We start from the raw sequence: 20,796 nt of genomic DNA on the forward strand, positions 1-20,796 counted from the left end.
ATCATGTTTATATAATAATAAAACCAACTCCATCAAAATGTCTCAGATGGGCAAACTGGTATTGAAAGGAAATGTGGGCATTGTTGGAGGAGGCCTGTTTTGCATCCAAAGGATTACATTAAACATCAGTTAACTTGAATCAAACAGTATTTCTGTTAACTTAGGCACAAACTTATGAATCTAATTGTGAATAAGTACTGTAAAAACTGTTAGCAACTGTCATTGTGTATCATGTACTTGAAATCCATGGAACACGCTAGCTTAACAGCTGGTCGGCTAGCAGGCCTTGCAGGTTTTATTAGATCTTAAGACCTGAAGGGGGGTTAGGTGTTTTACATTGAAATATTGATTGATACTTATTAGGTACTGTTTATAATCTATAATTTTTCCTCAATAAATAAATATGCTTATAATCTAGAGAGTATGTTTGGACTAAATGTTTGCAGTACAATCATAGATTAAAAATGTTCTTTTCAAATAAGAATTTTATTTACATAATTACGATTGTAAAGATGTGTTGTCAATGTGATTTTAGACCTTAAGTACATTGTGTGACAGCTGCGTGATGACCTGAGTACCCCAGAGAAGGAGACACAAGCCTATAACAGCATCATGACTTGGCTTAACAACGATGCTGCAGAGATTTTGTCTTCCAGCCAGGATCCTATAACAGACAGGCAGACAGAGCTCATGGTAAAATGTTCCTTCATTTTTGTATCTGTTCATGGCTTAGTTTACTTTGAAACATTGATATCTTTAAACTTTATAACGGACAGGCATTTTAGCACTAAACAAGTATCTTGCTTTTTTTCACATCAAATAGCCTATAAAAGGTCTTTTTGATGACTTCTCAATTTTCACATACCATTAGCTTTGCAATAATTTTTCTGCAGGACTATATTGGATTCAAGACAGAATTTGAAAGGAGAGAACCAGTTTATAAGAAAATAGGGGAGAAGATTCTCTCAGGCCAAGCTCTAAAGCTGACAAAAAATGACTGGGATAAACTTGACACACGGTGGCGAGAAGTGGATAGCCAGACACGGAAATGGTTGTTGAAACTTGATGCAAGTCTTCCTGGTCGTCTTGGCAAGTTTGGGGAATGGCTTTACCATGCTGAATTACTGCTACTTCAGGAGGCAGACCTTCTGGTGGATCCTGACAAAAATCACCAAGCCATAATTCAAATACTGCAAAAGCATAAGGTAGTATTGTTTTGTTCAAGATGTTTAGTAAGATTTACATACTCAAAGTGCGATTTAGTTACATATGTAGATAAAAATGAGTAATACATATGTCTTAACAATTGCCCTTTTTCAGATGCTCTCAAAGATTATTTTCTTTCATATAATCAATAATTACAATGTTTTCTTCAAGTTTTGTAAAGTGAAAAAAAAATTATTTTGAACCCTATTGTATTATATTATATGTTTTAATTGGTGAATTTTTAATGAGTCACAGTACATAATGTACTGCTCAGGACATAAGCAATAGTGCTCTACATCTTAATATGAAAAAATTACATTATTAAACAAAGAAATAGTTCTCTGGGAATGGTAAGATCAACAATTTGGGAATATATCCTACTTTATTTATCTTTTATTTTTTTTCCCCACAGGATTTCTTTAAGGATCTAGAAGGCAATCAGCAGTTCTTCCAACAGACAAAAAGAGCTGGTCATTATGAGGGGGAGACACTGCATGGTCCACACATGGATCTTATGAGTAAGAGGTTGGAAGCAGTTACAAAAGGTTCTGATCACAACCAGGCACACATGGAGTATCTGCTTTGTCATGCTGATGTACTGGGCTACATTGCTGCTGCAGTAGACAAGGTGGCCTTCTGGACTGCTAAGTGTGGGCTGGAAAGTGAGGTGGAAACCAGATTGGTTGACTATATGGTACGTCTGTTTACCTGCATTTGGTTTTGAAAACAATAGTTATTTCAGAAACACTGTATTGAGAGTATTTGATGTTTACTGAATGCTGTATACTTCTTGGATATTAGTTGCACACAAAAGGTAAACTGCAACTTTAGTGCATCCTTACTTGTCAGTCATTGCTTCTCAATCATGGTCGAACTAAAAAAAAAAAAAATTCATTATATCTTTCTGCATATTGTTATAGAAATCTTTTGAAATTTCTCTAACAGGATCTTGTTGAAAAGCAACAGCTCCTTCAAGCCTTTGAAAATACACAAGCAGAGCTCAAAAAAGTTTCAGAGGCCTACAAAAAAGAAGGTACATTTTTACCATTTTTTTCTTTTTGTATTCTTCCTTTCCTATGGGGGTCGAGATGATGTCTTAAATAATCTAATACAGTGGAACCTCGGTTAATGACCACAATCCATTCTGGAAAGTTGTTTGTTATCCAAAATGTTTGTTATCCAAAACAATTTTCCCCATAAGAAATAAAGGAAATAGATTTAATTGGTTCCCAGCCCCTGTTGACTCGCTAATATTTGAAAGTTAGAGGCTATATAGTTGTTTGTTTTTTTTTTAATGAGAACAGATATAATACAATTGATGGCGTGGGTGGATGGAGGTGTGGGGACGAAGGGATGGAATTACTGCTTGGATTCCCCCTCCATGAGCACATGTGGCATTGTAAAATTAGGGGGACTTCCCTTTTCCGTCGCTTTGAGGTTGAAGGAAAAAAACGTGTCCAGTGTCTGTTGCTTCTGCCTTTTTAATAACACTTTTCAGTAATACATCACATTATTATTGAACATGTTTAGGCTCCTATTGCCTATCGCACTGTTAGGGAAAGACTTTTCTACAAACACATATTTCTTTAATCACAAAAATCACTACATAAGAAAGATAACGAATGACTGATCGTAATTGTGTCTCAAGCATGAATGATGCTTGGTCTGACATGCTGTCATGTGTGGGTGACATGGCTGTTCGTTATCCAGTGCAAATTTTTAACGAAATTTTTTTCGTTATCCGAAATGTTTGTATAAATGCTAACCTAATCAACATTATGTTTGCTGATGATGCAGGTGATACATAACAAAATATCAAACTCAAAATCATTTTTCCACTAGAGAATCTTAGATTCTCTACTACTAGTTTTTCTTTTGGTCTTCTAATGATTGAAGATCTAACACCCAGTTTGAATGTCAGCAGAGAAATCAGAAGCAGCTAGAGTGGATGCTTTTCAAGCTGATATTGCACAGCAGTGGAAGAAACTGGCTATGGAAATCCGAAGCATTGGACCTATGCTGGAAAAAGTGGTAGAGGCCTGGAAGCACTACAGTAGCTATACTGAGATCATTACTTCATGGCTCAGTGAAGGAGAAAAGCTCATGAAAATGGGTTCAGCTGATCAGATACAAGTAAGTACTGAGTATGGCTCATTAAGAAAATCTTTTATTTTTCATGTTTCATTTGTCTTTAAAATAAAAAAATGTGTGTATTGTAGATTAGTAAGAAGCCTTCATTATTAATCCATATAACATTCAATTAAAGGTATCATAAATATAGAAATGAGGCAAAAACTGTTTTTATCAACTAAAACTTTTACTGCTTATTTTCAATTTCTGACTACAGTGAAACCTTTTTATAAAGACTCCTATTGTAAAACAGTTTACTCTTCTATTTCGACCTTTTTTTTGCAATTGAATGTTTAAGAAAAAAAGAAAGATTTTTATGAACAATGGTTTGCATTCTGTTGCCACTTTTTGCAGATTGGTTGATTTCCCTGTTAAAATCTCTCTCAGTTAAGACCTGATTTTAGTGAATTTTTTGGAAGTCTAAATAGGGAGGTTCAAATGTACTACTTTCTTCTATGCAGGATTATTTCAAGGACCTCAACCAGCATGAAGAACATTTAAAGCTCTTAAAAGAGTCAGGAAATTTTCTTATAGATGTAGTGACTGATCCCATAGCAGCAGAAATCAAAAAGATGATTTCAGTCCTGGTCCAGCAATACAGTGACTTGGTGAGACGCTATGAGAACTATAAGCAGACTGAAGTAATAGGCCGGGCACGAAGTGAATATGAGGACGGCGTGAAGCGGCTGCATACCTGGCTGTCTGGTGCTCAGACTGGACTTGACCAGACGGTCTCATGCAATCACGAAGCATTGAAGGAACACCTGCTACTTCTAGAAGTAAGTTGATGATGATAATGAATTATTAAAATCTCTTAAATGATTACACCTTACCCCTACCCCTTAAAGGCATGCTTAAAGCAGACAGGTACATACATAAAGGTGTACAAGCTTATACTGTCAGCAGTAGGCATGAAGTACAGTCACTATCATTCAGATCAATATTCCTGAGACACACAGAGTTTACACAGAATTGGGGCGCTGGAAAAAAACCATGATTATTTCTATGAAACAGGTGTCAGAGCCAAGATCACTTGATTCTCACTGTTTTGGTGACAGGTGCCTTAGCTACTGCACCACTAACAGCCCCAAATAAAAACACTTAGAAAGATTGAAACTAAGGCTCTCTTAAGGTTTTGAAAGTATTGAAAGTGCACAAGGTATGAAATGTTTTTATACTGTTAATTCTTTTGTGCTTTCCAGGAATACAACAACCAGATTGCCCAGATAGAAAGTGACTTCAAGACCACTACAAAGACTGCTCAGTCCCTGGTGAAAGATAGCTCTCAGGATATAGTGAACGAGATGCTACAGACACTTAACATCCAGAAAGAGATGCTTGTCAAACTTCGCAAAGAGATACCAGAGTGCATCAAGTGTTTGAAGGTAGACAGGTTTTTTAAAGACGTTCATTTGTCTCACTTTGCTTCAGATTATTTACTATGTTTTGATAAGCACATGAAAGCGAAAGGGGTTTAATCCAGGAACAGTTTTTGTGTTTTTGTTATGGTTAGGATGATGCTACAGATGACGATATATTTAAGAGCTTCACTCTTTCTCAACAGACCACAAGTTGCATAAACATTATCAGTACTCTCTTCCCCACCGTTGTTCACAGGCTGTTCTACCCAATGTCGAGTCCCTTGAGACAGGAGTTGTTGACTTGGAACAGTGGCTGACTGATGGGGAGCAAATGTTAGCCTCTCATACTCTAGACCCCACTGCTGATGCTGCTGAAGCCAGATTGGAAAGACACAAGGTAAACCAATACTTAGACTGATTTACTGCTCTTGCAGTCTTTTTTTCTTTTGTTTACTTTACCAGCCCTACTTGCTATAGGCCCTCTATTACAGTTACCCCAGGTGCAGTTTGTTAAGCAAATGTTTAAAAAATAATGCCGCTGTATAGGATCAATTGCATCATGATGACTACTGATTTGTTGATGTAATCCTTTTGTACAACAATTTGTGATAGATTGAGCATTACTCAGCAAGTTAATTCTGTTGAAATTCTGTACTATTTTATCATATATCTTGATAAGGTATACAATATTTTGTTTTTTTGTTTTCCTGCAGGCATTCTTTTCAGAGACAACTTACCAGAAATCAATCTTAGAGAGCAAGAATAAAGTTTTTCAGAAGATTGTTGGGATCAAACCAAAATTGAAAAATGTGGATTTTACTCCAGCAGATACTCTCATGAACACTACAAACGGAAGATTTCAGGTAATTATGCCTGCAGTATCTGGTTCTTCTATACACTCCTTCCACCTCTCTTGAGTCATATGAAGGATGGTTTTATAAAATATACATCATGATCATTCATGTAATGGTATACTGCATAATATAGACTTTAGAGAAGATATTGTTAAACAGAGAATGTCTTTTTGTACATGTGTACATATTTATGTATACATAGTCATTTGCATGTGTTTTTACCCATTAGGATAACAAGCAAAATATAAAAGAGAGACTATGAAGGGAAGGGATGATCAAAATTACAGATTTCTTTGTATTTTATACACTAACTTCATAAGAATCTGTTTGAGACCTTATTTGTACTTTTTTAAAAACCCTAAAAAAGCTAATTGCCTGTTCTTTAATCATCAAAGACATAAATAGGAATCATCTAATGTGACCTTTTCATCAGAAGAATCATAGCACTTATTAAACTGTTGATTCTGTTACATCGTAATGTTGTTCAGGACTGTATCACTTTGGCCAAGGAGTGGGAAAAGAAGCTTGAATCCATTCTGCGTTTGTGGCGTTCATTTCTTCAGCGGCAACAGCATCTTGGAGAGTGGCTGGACACAGCACAAACTGTCATTGATGACAGGGAAGATGACACTGAAAGCCTCATTCGCAAACATAAGGTAAAATACTTTTCACAGCAAATGGCTTGCTGTTTTTTTAATTATTAGTCATACTCTTGTCATTTATTTGTATGTTATATTTGTATGTGAAATGTTCTTGGTGTAATGTGTACATTTTAGGGAGAAGGGAGATATATCCTTTTTTTCTTGCAGGTTTGAAACATTTCTGTCATGTTCTTGATCACAAGTTCTATACTGAAACGTGTTCATTGTGTTTCAGGTATTCTTTGACCGTGCAGATCAGAAACAGCTGCAGGAATATTTGGCAAATGGACAAGAGATTTTAAAGCAGCTGGCACCTGCAAATCAAAAACTTCTGAAAGGTTCTATGGATACACAGGAGAAGCGATGGAAGGTTAGGAATATTAAGAGTGTCCTGCATGCTTGTTGCCATGTGCATGCTTTTTTTTCTTGACAGTAAGAGGCAATAAACTTGCAGTAATTTTTTTCCTGCTGGAAGGTTAGGAACAGTAAAATTGTCCTGCATGTTTGTTGCCATGAGTGTGCATTTTTTGGACAGTATATTGCAATAAACTTACAGTTCTTTTTTTCCAAACATTATTATCAGCACTAAATCTTTATAAACACATATAATTGTGTGGGGTGGATGGGCAGTTTCAGTACAGGAGCAAATACAGTGAAGATTATAGATCATAGGTATTTGTGTGGGTCTGTATTTTCTCTGAATGTGACACCCTTTATTGAGCTGGCCATTCTGCTGTGATATAACCTTGATTGCTGACTCAACAGCACCAGCAAATGTACAAGTGACATGGTAAAGAGGTAACTGTTAAACTGGAAGCCACCATTTATGATAGGATTGTTGTTGCACAGTTGAATACTTTGATCTGTTTTTAACTTTCTTTTTTTTCTGTCTTTTTTGGTCTTGCTGAGTTGGGGAAAGTAACAGTGGGATGGTATGCTGTTTTTTAGGTTTGTTGAAGGAGTAGATGGTATGGTATACTGGTGTTTTTGATCTTGTTGAGGGAGTAGATTGTATGGTAGACTCATTTTTTTGGTTGCTTTTTGTGGCAGGTGACAAAAACAACATTGGTGGTGCTAATAGTGGAAGTAGTAGATATGGTGGTAATGTATGCTGCCTTTATTTATTAACACAGGCGGTGATGAGTCATGCCCCCATCAGGCTCCTGAAATTAGAGTTTGTGCTGCCAGAAGAGAAGTTTGATTTACAGATGAACAAGGCAGAAATGGCACTCCAGCAGCATCGGGAACAGCTAAACACCAACACCAATGTCAAAGATGCACTGCAGAAACATAGAGTAGGAAAAAACTTTACTTAAAGAATCATGCAGCCTTTGGTCTTATTTTCTTTTTCATATTTTCTGTGTTTATAGTGGTAATGCCTGATGTAGTCTTTTGGGTAGGGGGATAAAATAAGGGCTTGTAAACTTAAGGTTTAAGAATGGAAAAAAATGTTTGCAGCTCAGATTCGTATTATTGGGACTTTATTAGTGTCATTTGACAAATTGGTCTATCTGAGACCTTTTTTGTGGTACTTATACTTGTATCTGCACCTCTTGACTAGTCACGGATAATCCTGTTAAAGTTAACTTAAAGTAGCAAAGGGCCGATTTTTTGTGGCATCATTTACATTAAGCAGTAGGGACGAGTTGTCTTGGAAAAAAAGGAAAGATCATACTGTGTGATTTGTCTCCCTTGAGCTTTTTTCTCTGTAATTTACTCTGGGTGTATTTTTTCAGCAATTTTTCCAACAAGGCCCTTTCAAGACGACTTGTGAAAAATGCCTTGAACAGATGAAAGACTATGCTAACCAGTTGTTAAATTTAGACAAGACAGACAGGTTTCTCCAAAAACGCTATGAAGAGCACCTTGACAGATGGAACCGCCTTACTGCTTTTTCAGACAAGCTCCACTTGCAACTGAAACAACTACCAGAAAGATGGAAAGAATATAATCAGAAGTAAGTCTCTTATATGCACATGTGAAGGTTTTTCGTTCAGCACTACACTGTGTCTGGTGCACAGGGAATTGTCTAACAACAGGGGTAGAATGTAGACTTCCACTGTAGAAAAATATTTGCATTGCATTCTTGCCCCTTGTTGAGGCCTGGAAGTTCGTGTTTCAAAGTTCTGTACAACTTTATTTTATTCAACTTTACTGAGGATTGTGCCCAGATCCTATTTCTAATACCACCTACTGTTCTTTGGATATCCTAGACTGTAATAGTATCCTAAGAAATGAACAAGTTTGAGTTATTAGATGGGAGGTGGGGGTGGGTGGGTGAGAAATACTGACAAACAGGTCACTCGCTTGCGGACGTTTCAAAATAATGCTGCAAAATGTGTGGAAATCAAACCAGAAACACATAACACACATGCTTTAAAAAAGCTGCACTGCCTTCCAGTTCACTGTTGTATTAGTTTAAGATGACTACCATTTCCTACCATCTTTCTGAAGGCTCCCTTCCCTTATATCGATCAGCTTCTTTAGTTACCAAGCCCAATCTGTCTCTATTCTGCCACAGAAAAATTCCTTCCAGTCTCAAAAACTACTTTCACATCTTTTGAACACCATTCTTCAGTTTTGTGACCCATAGTATCTGGAACTCATTTTTGTGCTGAGACATGGAAGTACACAGCATTTTCAGATCTCAAATAAAAAACAATTCTTTTGTCTGGCCTCCATTTGCTTTTTGTCTGAGAAAAAATTTATATGTTCTTACTGTACAGTTATGTGTGTGAAGAATTGTATGTATGCTTTTGTTTGTGTTTGTCAATTTGTGTTTCATAATTGTAAAGTATGTTGAGTTTTAGCAGAAATTGAGCAATTTGAAAATGCTTTTTATTATTTTTTATTAGTAGTAGCTTTTAAGATCTGGATGCCATTAAAATTTTGACAGATTTAATAACTGAAAATACAAGATATATGTCATTTTTGTTGTGTTCATATGCTAAAAGCAGCATGTCACTGTAAAATCATATTTTGTGGTTTGTCAAGGGTACATGGAATATAAGACTGGATGAACAATATGGCTGTAAAATTGTATTCTGTGCTTTGTCAAGGGTCCATGGAATATCAGACTGGATGAACAGCGTGGAGAAGCTAATGAAAGAGATGGAAAGGGAAGATATGTCTTCTGAAGAGTATAAAGACATGCTTGCTCGCTTTCAGGTAATTTTGTTTTTAATTATTTGTCCAGTTGTATTATGAGCATTTTTTGTTGGACCTTTCCATCTTCTACCATAAACAATTTCTGTCAGCTTTTTCCTTCTGCATCAGGCTTGGCTTTTTTTTATATTTTAGACTTGAACAGAAACCAGTATAATTAGTTTTATATTTTATTATACTGAAAATGCAAGACAAAAATTATTCATTTAGTGGGAAAAACAAATGCAAATGTGTACTAATTGTTATCTGCTATGACAAATTTTCCTGTTAATTTTATCATGCATGATAATTATTATTATTATTTAAAATAATTATATTTGTGCTCTTTTCTTTGGATTTGCTTCATAGAACAGTTTAGGGTAATTTTGACACTTTCGTAATATACTTTTAATTAAAATAAAGAAGAATACACTTTTACATAGTGTAGCTATTGGATGATCATGTATTTTCTTATAAGAGAATAAGAAAAAAAAAAGGGATTAACATTTCTGGTATTTTATATTCATGGTGTGCACAGTGTAAAGGTTAGGCACATTTGTTGGCTTTTCAAAGAGTGTATTTTTTCTTTGAAGTGGGGTGGTGGCTGGAGTGAACTTGGGTTGTGTGTGATTGCTACATTAAGACTATCTCATTGGACTGTTTTTACAAAAGCATGCAAGACTATATATTGTTGATTTTTTTAGTGATGTGACATTTCATTTGTGATTTTTGTTTTGAAAATATATTTTACAGACCATTTAACTTGATAACTTTATTGTGCAGGTAAAATTTATTATACATATCTACAAGTATCCCTATACATATATATTGCACACAAATATGGGTCTATTTATGCATAGGCATAAATTGACAGTCTGTGCTGGAATAGTATCTATTGATGTGTTAGAATTTTGTAATTATACACACACTTTATAGGACTTTAAATATTTTTGTGTGTAATAAAATTTTTAATTTTGCTTGGGGTGTAAAGTGTCTTTATTTTGAAAGTTGGCTAAAATGATATTTTGGATTTTTAATCTGTCTTTCATTATTTCCCTTTCAAAAGATTAAAAATCAGACTTACAGGAGGAGAAAATAAAATCTATTGTTTGTAGCAGCATTGCAAGTAGTTCTTGAAGACTTAACTCATTCTGCACTTTAAGGGAGTTCTTTGAAGCTATTGTATCCTTAGCACTATAATGAATTATGAATTATGAATATTTCTTTAACTCTATAAATTAAATTAATAATTGCACTGTTCTCTGTCTCTGATAACAGAAGGAGATGCGAAATCTTGAAAAGTACCTGGAAGATGGAAAACATTTAGAAGGAAGCCTTGAAGAACTTTTGCAGGATGCTCCAGACTCAGATGGCTCAGCAGAGCGCCAACGCCTACGGGAGCTTATGTCTCGATTTGAAAAGCTACGTCCTGGTATGGATTCCACGTTGAGCAAATCTTCTGTTTTCACCAAAGGATTTGAATTCCGTGACAGTATTGATAAACGTGCTAGCTGGCTTGATGATGCGCAGCGTTTGTCCATGGAAAATCCTCCTATTGATAGCCTTGAGGATGCTAGGGCATACCTACAGGAACATGAGGTGAGACTATACTGAGCAGATTCCGTAAGGTTTTTTTCGTATTGTATGAGCAGCTATGAATTATTGAGGGATTCTTACTGTTTAGTGTTTTGTATTTAGAAGATCCACTGTAGGAAGATCACTTCAGAAATATAGGTGCTTGTATATCATCTTCTTGTTCATAGGGCCTCATAACAAGATTGGAATCAGAAAAAGCCAACATTCAAGCAGATATAGAGACTGGAAAAAGGCTACAAAAAGATCGCAGCGCACCAGCATTTATTTCTCAGACTGTTGCTGATCTAGACCGCAAGTGGCGTGACACCAATCAGCTTGCACAGGCAAAGCATACAAAGCTCAAGGTAAAATTTTTGCTTGCGTAATCATTGACTGGTTTGGTATTAGGATAGCAGATTTAATTTTCGGTTACCAACTGGTATATATACCTATTGCCACATTTAACATAGTTAATAGATATTTTGGTTTCAGAAAATTTAAATTTTGGTCACAATTACATCTTTGCTGTCCAGTCAGAGTATAGATCACTAGAAGATATCCTAATAAGAATTGAAATGATCATGCACTTTCATACTGTGCTACGCTGAGTGAATAAAGCTTAGAAAAGCTACCCAGCGCACAGACTGGAGTTCTTGGCCCTGTTATGCAAAACGAACTGAGAAATTTCACGATTTTCTATCTTTATTATAGCCATGGGTTCTCGGTGAAGACTGATAACAACCTACTAACATAGCAAGACTGAATGTGACTGGACATCGGTGGTTGGCAGGGCTAGCGACATACGATTTTGATATCACGTACAGACCAGGCACGCAGAAGCAATGCGGACGCCGACGCGCTGTCTCGATTAAGAGTGAAAAGCCGTAGCGTATGCGGAATGTCTTTCATTCTCAGTTGTGTTGGTAGACGACAACTTCATGCCGACAGGTCAGAGTTTGGGAACTCGATAACAGGTGTGAAAGAGACCCAGAGACGCGAAGTTTTTTCTGTCGCAGTGAATAAACAGTGTAAAAAGACGCCAGCTGCCCGCATCGGCTGAAGGATCAACAGGACTCGTTCATCGTGCTTCAACATAACTTTGATCATTTAAAACTGATAGATAGGGTCTTATACTGCGAGACGGTCATCAGTGCGCAGACACGTAAGCAGCTGGTTCTGCCATACACCGACGTGCCTAGAATGTTGCAATTGTTGCACAGTGACGTGAGCCATCCAGGCCGTCATCGAGCACTGAGCCCTTTGCGAGACAGTCTACTGGCTATAGGGACGTCGGCTGACGTAGACAACTATATCAAGACATGCCGCAGTGTATACGTACGTTTACCACTAGTGAACGTCATCACGACTCAGCCACTGAAGTGTGTGTCGATTTCCTAACCTGGAGACAGCTAAAGGAGGGTTCCAGCACATCCTGGTTAGAACAGATCATTTCGGTCATACCAGTCAAGAATATAACATTGTTCTTTTCTTGTTCACACATGCTGGGTGGGGTACAGCGACGTTCTTTGAAGGGCGTTTCATTCTTCAGCTTAATTTCGTGTTTTATTCTGGTTGTACGGCCAACACCATTGGAGCTGCTGTAAAGGTTGAACACACGCTCATTGCGAAGCTGCTGCAGTTTCCTTGTCTGAGCCAGTGACAAGCTGATAATTTGGAGATATTCAAGCACCGAGTCCGACCCAACAATCTGAACTGGTCTCTCCATCACTGTCACATTTACAGAACTGTCACAGCGTGGGATGGTATAATCACTTTGTTGTCATAACGTTCACAAACCCGTGTGTTTTGTCATTACCCTTGATGACCAGGACATACTTAGTGGCTGTGAAGGCAGGTGAGATAAACGCATCTTGTAGAAGCGTTCACACTCGGTCGACACTGTCGACCCGTTGTCGAGGAAGACAATCGTTTTTACACCGTGAGGTTGGATCTCCACTTGCTGTCCCTCTACTAAGGCGTTTGCTGGCGACTGTCGCGGTCCCTGCCCGTGGGCGTGGCTGTTCCATACGGGTTCCTGCCTCTGACCTCGTAGCTGGTTGCTTGGCGAGAAAGGGCTTATACCTAGAGGTGATTTCGCATGACGTCCAGCCCTGCGAACAGATGTCACGTACCGAGACTAAATGTGAACTCTCACTGCAGAATTGACAAGCGAGTGTTTTATCCACTACGTTACCGGGCGCCCCAACTGCCCTCATTGAATCTACTGAAGTTTAAACGCTGCTTGGATTGTCACTCGGTCTGGACATGCCCTGAATTCCCCCCCCCCTCCCAGTAGTCTTTAACGTCGAGTGGGAGGGGTGGGGCTGTTTGTTTATCCGCTGCGCCTCCTTCCATCTCCTGGCTGGGTTGTCATCCACTGGCCACCTGTCTTTCATTGCCGCTCTCGCAGTAGCTGACACAGCTGAGCCTATGGTCGTCACCTGCGTCGCTTTTGTTCTAGCTGTGTTTTTACCGCTGGTGTTAAAACGTTCAGTCGCGCTGCCGCATGGTTACTTCAACTGCATCACCACGTGGTATCTTCCTTGATCCACCCCTTTTAAGAGTTTATTTGAGGTGGCAGCTCCATGCCTATTCTCCGTCCTGCTGTTTGGTGGCGCAAACATTCGTCATTATATCTTCGCCATCCTTCACAATGCGGTAAAGAGAGTGAAACTTTGCGATGAGAGCCTCGACTCACAGCGACCAGCGCTAATTGCCCGATCCCATATGTTGCCCTGTTTTATATTCTAGACCTATTTATTTTAGGGACTAGATTTGATTTTACTGTTTACCTTCAGTTTGTTATTTTCCTTTTAATACTGTTTTATCTTATAAATCTGGCATTTGTATGGTTTGTCACCATTTTCACAATTTGAGTATAGTTTTACAGGGGGTTTTACTATGTTTATTAAATTACCCAACCTTATGTTTGGTTATACTGGATGAATGAAGAAAGCCCATATTTACTATGATTTAATTTACTTCATAGATATTTTAAATTTCATGTTTGCTTATTTTAGGCTAGCAATCTTTCACATGCTATTTCATTTGGCAATGCTCATGTCTTTTTTTTTAATGGTTTTTATTTTTTTTCAGGGTGTTATGTTATGTTATCCAGTTTGTATTCATTTGCCTTTTTATATGACTCAAGAATTTGGATGGGTTGCCACCATTGTTACCACTAATGACAACGTAGTATGCAATAGCTTTTTGGGTGGAAGTCTCCTTTCCCTTTTATACTCTCTGGTAGAGTTAATATGCCATGGGTGCCCAGCCCTATTGTAGGATGCTGATTGTGCTCCTGGGGTCTGCCTAACAGGTAGTTGGGTGTGGTCACAGTCTTCACCCCTTAGGCCCCTCCATCCCTTCTGTACAGCACAAACTTGCGCACCAATCAGCACTGCTGAGCGGTGCTACCAACCAGCTGGCCTTCAGCTGGCAGCCTTAATTCAGCCTCCACCATATTTTATCTAGAACTGTTCTGAAATGAATGAATGCACAAGAAAATAAATTGCAATAATCCATAGGACACATTTAGAGAGCTTGATTTTGTGTCCTTAGCAAGAACTATAAGCTTTAGTTTATGCATCTTTTTGTTTTTTGCAGCAAAAAGTGAAAGACTGGGAGCAGTATGAAGCAGAGAAGTCCTCTCTCCTGCAATACCTCAAAAAGGCTGAAACAGAGCTGGAGAAGCCCTCAGAAACTCTGGCACAGGATTCTGCTCAGAAGGACTTCCAGTCAAAAAAGGTTAGCAAAATTCATAACATGTCTGCATTAAACTTTTATTTTACTTGCAGTGTGTGTGAGTGAGAGAGATTGTGTGCATGTGTATGTGTGAGAGAGAGAGGTGTAAGGATGAATAAGATTAAATGCGAAACAGAAAATGTTGCTTTCTGGTAGTTGAAACCCATTTCTTATAATAGCAGATTGTAGAGGAAAGTGGATACAATTTTTTAAAAGAGTGGAATGGGACAAGGATAGGAACAAGAAGCAAATAGCACAACTAGGAAGTTGGTCTCATACTGTAGTTGAATGCTTGATCATGTAAGATTAATGTGACATTGTATTATTAGCTAGCCTTTAAAAGCATCTGAAATCAATACTTCAGGATCTTCAGAGCACCTTAAACAAATTGAAAGGCAGCCTGAATGAGATGACCAAGCTGAATGCCTTATTGTGCGAAGGGGCCAGTCGGGAGCGACAGGGTCCTCTCAAGGGTGAAATGAGTGATATAGACAGGAGGCTTGAGAGCGTTGCCCATCGTCTTAATGCCAAGCTAGCAGATCTAGAGATGACCATAGCCAAATGGAATGAGTACTACAAACGCCTTAATAACTTTTGTGACTGGCTGAATGAGAAAGAGGCCAAACTGACTGAGGTTTATGAGAACAAGAAGGAAACACCAGAAAATCAGCTGAAAAAGGCAGAGGTGAGTGTGCTTTTACCAGAGATTATAAAAGTGCTAAAGATCTGAGATCATTAAGAACTTTCAATCTATAGATAGTTTTCATTGCACAGATTTCTTTGTAAATGGATTATATATGTAAATAATATTTACTAAACTATATTTATATTGATCATGATTATTTCATGACAAGTATTGAAAATAATTGTTAGTCATCATGTTACTCCATTCTTTAGGCCATCTCTAGTCAAGTATATGAGAACCATGTTACTCTGGAGAACTTGGAAAAAGATGCCAAAGGTTTGACTCAAAATTTTCGCTCCCGTGAGACAGCAGCTCTAAAGTCTAAGTTGACCAGCATTCGTAGACAGTGGGAAAGCTTGTGTGCCCGTGCCAAGGACCGCAGTACAGCTTTGTCAGGCAATGTGGCTCACTGGCAGCGCTACCAATCCCTGCAGGAGCAACTATTGCCATGGATTCTCAAAGCTGAAAAATACTGTGATACAGAACTTCCCAAGTGCTCTTCCCTAGAAGAAGCAAAAGACTTGTACGATCTGCATCAGGTTTGTTTTATTTTTCATGCTTATTCTCTCATCTGTTTTTTGTAGCGTGTAATGAGAAACTACTTAGGATTTTGAAAACAAACAGGCTTTTATGACTGGAAGTTTCCTTTAGTCTGTACTAACAATACACTAAGATAATAAGGGGCATATACACTTGCAGGCTTTTTTGCATGAATGTGAGGAGAACCTGCCAATATTTGACAAGATGAGTACAGAGGCTGGCTACCTGCTAGAGCAGCCTAATCTGGCTAGAGAACTTGAAAGCATCCAGCGACGTTGGGGAGGCATCATTTCTTCTTCAGAGGATCGCTCCCACAAAGTTGACAAAATGTTTGGTGCTTGGAGTACCTATACTAACGAGTTGGAGAACTTTCAAGAAACCTTGGACAAACTACAGAACCGCTTGGCTGCTGACCCCAATGTTGGTACAACAGATGTGCAGGTTCTGGAGCATGAACTGGCACTGGCCAAGGTAAAAATTTTGTTGAGATATGTTTCTAATAGAAATGTGTTGTTCTGAAACCTTGTATCCTTTATTTGTCAGTATAGAATTCTGAATTGTTTGAAGAATTTCTTAAGGACACAAAACTAGTGCAGTATGGATTTTTTTGGGGGTTACATTCTGTTATATAATTAAGTATTTTGTTATATTTGAAAGTAGGCAATGAGTCAGATGGTCCAGGGCTGTGTTTGAGATGGTTGCTGGTTACTCAGTTTGGCATGGATTTGTTCTAGCTATGTTCACTGTGCATGTGTGTTTGTATGATTGCCTGATTGTGATGTCCTTTTCTGTCACTACCTACTGCCCTTTTCATCTTGTAAAGCACATTGAGCATGGGTGGGGAAATGTGCTATATAAGTCCTATGATTATTATTACTTCAGCAGTTGAAAATGACAATATAATAGTAAGTAATAAAGTCTAAGTATTTATTCTAATAAAATATTTCATCATTTGGCACTTTATGTTTGTTTATAATATAGTGTGTAAATATTTTTTTTTAATTTCTGCCTTGCAACCTACTTTTATGACAGGAGTTCTTTCCGTTGAATAGAGTTACCATCCTTCATTTGAATTTAGGAATTTAGTACAAGACAATAAAATCTGTGTGTTGTCTGCATCTTGTTACTCTGGACAGGCTCTTCAGGAAGAAGTGCGCAGCCAACAGCCTCAGCTGAATGCTTTGCAACGTCAGTTTGAACAGCTGTTGCCACATGCCAACCCTGAAGGCCTGCAAGTTCTCAAGTCAAAGCAGGATTTTGTGCGAAAGAGTTTTGAAGATGCTAATGCAGCAGTTGTTGAGAGACAAAAGACTCTTGCATCAGCACTGCAACATCGACGCGATTTCTATGGGAGGCTAGGCGAGATGGAAAAGTGGGTGAACAGGATGCAGCGCAAACTTGATTCAAGCAGTGAACTTTACTCAGATGAAGTGGGTGACAGTCTGGCAAAACTAAAGGTATCACGTTTTTACAGCATGAAACAACTTATTTTGCTGTTTCTCTTTTCTAAAAGTAAAAACTGTTAAATGTAAAATGCTATTTAATAATTTGCAAATTAACTACACTTTAGATTGAGGTGAATTGAAAGGCTTTAAATCATTAAAATGTTTGAGTTCAAGCATAGAAAATTTAGAAAACCTGATGGCCCAGATACAAAATATTGCAGTCAGAAAAGACTAATGGTATCAGTACCTAGATGAGATTTCTACAAAAAGAAGAATTGTTTTCATCAGGCTATGAAAAAAGAATGCGGAGAGAAGGATCCCTCCTTCCAGGCTTTGCAGCAGGAGTTCAAGGACCTCATTCAGAACTGTAGTGAGGAAGAGCGAAGAGTGCTGATGGACAGATTTGATAAGGTGGTAGAAAGTTACACAAAAATGGAGGACCTCATTGGTGCCCGTGAAGAGTTGTGTCAACAATGGAGCAAATACAGTGATGTCCACAAAACTGCACAGACGAAACTGAAATCTTTACAAGCTCGCCTTGGTGCACCTGATGTGCGAGAAGAAGAGGTGAGAGAAAGTATAGTTTACAGGAGAATTAATAGATTATGAAGTTGTTTATACATACTGACTACATAAAACTTCTGTCTTTGATAATGAGCAATAAACTAGAGACCACTAGTGATATTCTTTGTCTTTTAACACAAACTGACTATATCCTCTGAACTATTTGAGATTTGTCAACTAATGTAAAATGTCTGAATGCCCAGATAATACATTTTTCCTTTTGTAAAAGGTGAGCAAGCTGGAGTAAGTCAAAGCTTGTAGTAGAAAACCATCCAATCTTAAACTCTTGTTCATCAGAAGTTCTGTAAATATTTTAAAATATTAACCCTGGAATATTTTGCTTCTATTTTTCCAGGTTGTGAATATAAATCAAGAGATCCAAGACCTAAGAAGAGACATGATTCCTTGGAGCCAGAATGCTGAAACACTTGATGAGAAGATGAGTTTAGCCAAACTGTTGATCAAAGATCGAGCCACACAGAGGACTCTTCATTTTGGCTCAGAATTCCAGGTCAGGTTGTCAGTTTAGAGGAGCTGGTTTATATTTTTCTTGAAATGTCATTGAGAGCATCTTTATTTACTGTTTTAGTTTTATTTATTTTTTTCCTTTTTATTATTATTTTCTGTATCTTTTATGAATTCTTTGTTTTGTAGGCCCTAGAGAGTATGTGTGACACAGTTGGACTAACAGCACAGCAGAAAAAGGAACATCTTGGAGAGTTGCTTCAGTTAAACGCTGACTTTAATAGCCGCAAGGATGCCTTGTTTAGAAACCTTCAGCAAGTCGACATGAAAATTGCATCAAGCAAGCCCAATCAGTCTTCACTGCAGGGTATTCGTGATCTTGTTAGAGACATAGAGGTAAAAAATGAATGAACATATTGAATGTTTTTATCTTTGTATATATATATATGTCTTTGGATACATAATCCCATAGACAGCAAAAATGGAAGTATATTTTCATAACCAGTGATTCTGTGGTCAGCCAACTAAGGACTATTTATGATCATTTCTCTATTAGTAATTACTTTTTCTCTGAATACTCCAGTCTCCAATCCCTAAATGTGTATTCTACATTGTGTGTGTTCACTTTTATACTACATTATTACCCTTTTAAAAATCTTTATAATTTGTTGCACTTTTATTCTAAGTATTATGTGAAGAGAGTAGTTCAGTGCTTATTGTTGAATTTTCTAAACCCTGAACAGCGTGATGGGAGAGACAAATAACATATTTTACTGCCATTTTGCTTACATTTTTAGTTTTGTGTAACTGATATTTGGATTATTAAATTCTGTTGTTTATCATTATCTAAGAATCATTATTCATGCCTGACTGAGCAGTTTGAACCATGCAAAAAAAAAAAAAAAAAAAAAAAAGAAAATAAGATTAATTTAAGCATTTCCATTTTTACAGTTTATCACAGCAAAGATGCATTGTTTTAGTAATGGTACTTTATTTTTGTGACATTTTAGGACGTCAGGGATGATATGTTTTCTCTGAACCCTGAATATGAGCAGCTACGTGAGCTTGGCCGACAAATCATGGTCTCTGACCCCAGCAAGTTGTCTCAGATCCAGAGTCATTTAGCACAAGTCAGTGAAACCTGGGAGAAAGTGCAGGCAAAGCTGGGAGAACAGCTTCACAACTACAATAATGTGGCTAACCTCTGGCAGAGCTACAATGATGCCAAGCAAGGGGTGGGACATGTGCTTGAGACTGTTTCCCCTCTTGTGGAACAAGATATAGCATTCAGTAACCAGGCTGATGTTAAGCGATCCCTGGACCAGCACAAGGTCTGAATTACAGTCAAAGAAATTGTTTTTAAAATCTTGAAGTCATCCATGAATAAATAAATGAAATTGTGTTAGTTGTTATGTGTGTGATGCATTCTTGCAGTCTTCTGTTTCCAGAATGCTGAATTTGAGCTGCATGCCAGCCAAACACAGCTTGATCATGCGAACAACAAAGGGCTGCAACTACTGGAGGAACTACGCAAAATCCCCAACTTTAATGTGCACCTTATGGAACAGGACTTGGATGGCATCAATCTCAAATGGGAAACATCCAGTAAGGTGAGTAGCCATGCAGCCACACACATCATGCAAGAAATGGTTTACTGCAGAAAATTTACTTCAAGTAGATAGGGTTTTACAAAGGAGTGGTTAAACTCATTCTTGATAAGGTCCTTGAGGGAATTTTGAGTTTGTTCAATTTCCCAGACTGTATTGGGCTTCCTATGGTCATATAGGCCATCAGGAGACATTATATAGTAAGACAATTTATAGATTTGTTTTCCTTATATGAATTCTGTTCATTCAATCCTTCATATTGAAGGTCAGCATAAATGCAGAAGTATGCTTAAGTGACTGGGCTTAGTTGATTTTTAAATTTCTGGTTCCATTTATGACATACAAGCCTTTTGAACATTGCAGTTCTCACCTGTTTTGAAAAGACATCAAAATCTTACCTCTATGTCACAAAAGTGTTGCTATATGATGGCAGTCCCTTATTAGCATGTGCTTGAATATTTTAATATTGGCTGCAACCTTCATTAATGTCAGAAATTAAAATTTAGGTCTGCTTTTCCACTTAAAAAAAACAAACCAGAACACATTTTTGGGATAAATTAATGCTAGATATGCAATATGTAAATCTATCACCAACTTTGATCTTAGTTTTGTTGAACTTGGATTACCCTTTAAGCCTCATACATGCTTTATGGAAACAACTACCAGGTATTACATTTCACAAACTTACCTTGTCACTGATTTTCTTGTAGACTTGTGCAGAAATAATTCCATTATGTGACATTCAAATTTAATACAGCTGATAAAATATTAAATTATGGTTTTTCAGTGGTTGTTTATTGTGTGACAATACATATTTTAAAGAAAAACTTTCAAG

General features: G+C 37.5%; 1 protein-coding gene across 7 annotated transcripts in view; it reads left to right on the top strand.

Annotated features, from left to right (window-relative positions):
* LOC112570019 (nesprin-1-like) overlaps window positions 1–20,796 on the top strand; it is a 71,218-nt gene that overhangs the window by 13,498 nt on the left and 36,924 nt on the right. For 6 of the 7 annotated variants that reach the window (XM_025248195.1, XM_025248193.1, XM_025248197.1 and 3 more), the window contains 26 exons: window positions 559–693; window positions 894–1,205; window positions 1,619–1,900; window positions 2,152–2,239; window positions 3,128–3,339; window positions 3,798–4,115; window positions 4,539–4,721; window positions 4,954–5,094; window positions 5,411–5,560; window positions 6,040–6,207; window positions 6,428–6,562; window positions 7,326–7,487; window positions 7,929–8,149; window positions 9,252–9,360; window positions 10,615–10,935; window positions 11,100–11,276; window positions 14,518–14,658; window positions 15,020–15,340; window positions 15,553–15,879; window positions 16,040–16,351; window positions 17,017–17,337; window positions 17,614–17,892; window positions 18,245–18,400; window positions 18,544–18,750; window positions 19,365–19,685; window positions 19,803–19,964. In XM_025248195.1, coding sequence (XP_025103980.1) covers window positions 559–693; window positions 894–1,205; window positions 1,619–1,900; window positions 2,152–2,239; window positions 3,128–3,339; window positions 3,798–4,115; window positions 4,539–4,721; window positions 4,954–5,094; window positions 5,411–5,560; window positions 6,040–6,207; window positions 6,428–6,562; window positions 7,326–7,487; window positions 7,929–8,149; window positions 9,252–9,360; window positions 10,615–10,935; window positions 11,100–11,276; window positions 14,518–14,658; window positions 15,020–15,340; window positions 15,553–15,879; window positions 16,040–16,351; window positions 17,017–17,337; window positions 17,614–17,892; window positions 18,245–18,400; window positions 18,544–18,750; window positions 19,365–19,685; window positions 19,803–19,964 — 5,661 coding nt within the window. The remainder of the gene's footprint in view (window positions 1–558; window positions 694–893; window positions 1,206–1,618; window positions 1,901–2,151; window positions 2,240–3,127; window positions 3,340–3,797; window positions 4,116–4,538; window positions 4,722–4,953; window positions 5,095–5,410; window positions 5,561–6,039; window positions 6,208–6,427; window positions 6,563–7,325; window positions 7,488–7,928; window positions 8,150–9,251; window positions 9,361–10,614; window positions 10,936–11,099; window positions 11,277–14,517; window positions 14,659–15,019; window positions 15,341–15,552; window positions 15,880–16,039; window positions 16,352–17,016; window positions 17,338–17,613; window positions 17,893–18,244; window positions 18,401–18,543; window positions 18,751–19,364; window positions 19,686–19,802; window positions 19,965–20,796) is intronic. The other variant, XM_025248194.1, reaches the window with a different exon arrangement.

This window comes from Pomacea canaliculata, linkage group LG8 (genome assembly GCF_003073045.1).
Source record: "Pomacea canaliculata isolate SZHN2017 linkage group LG8, ASM307304v1, whole genome shotgun sequence".
Lineage (NCBI taxonomy): Eukaryota > Metazoa > Mollusca > Gastropoda > Architaenioglossa > Ampullariidae > Pomacea > Pomacea canaliculata.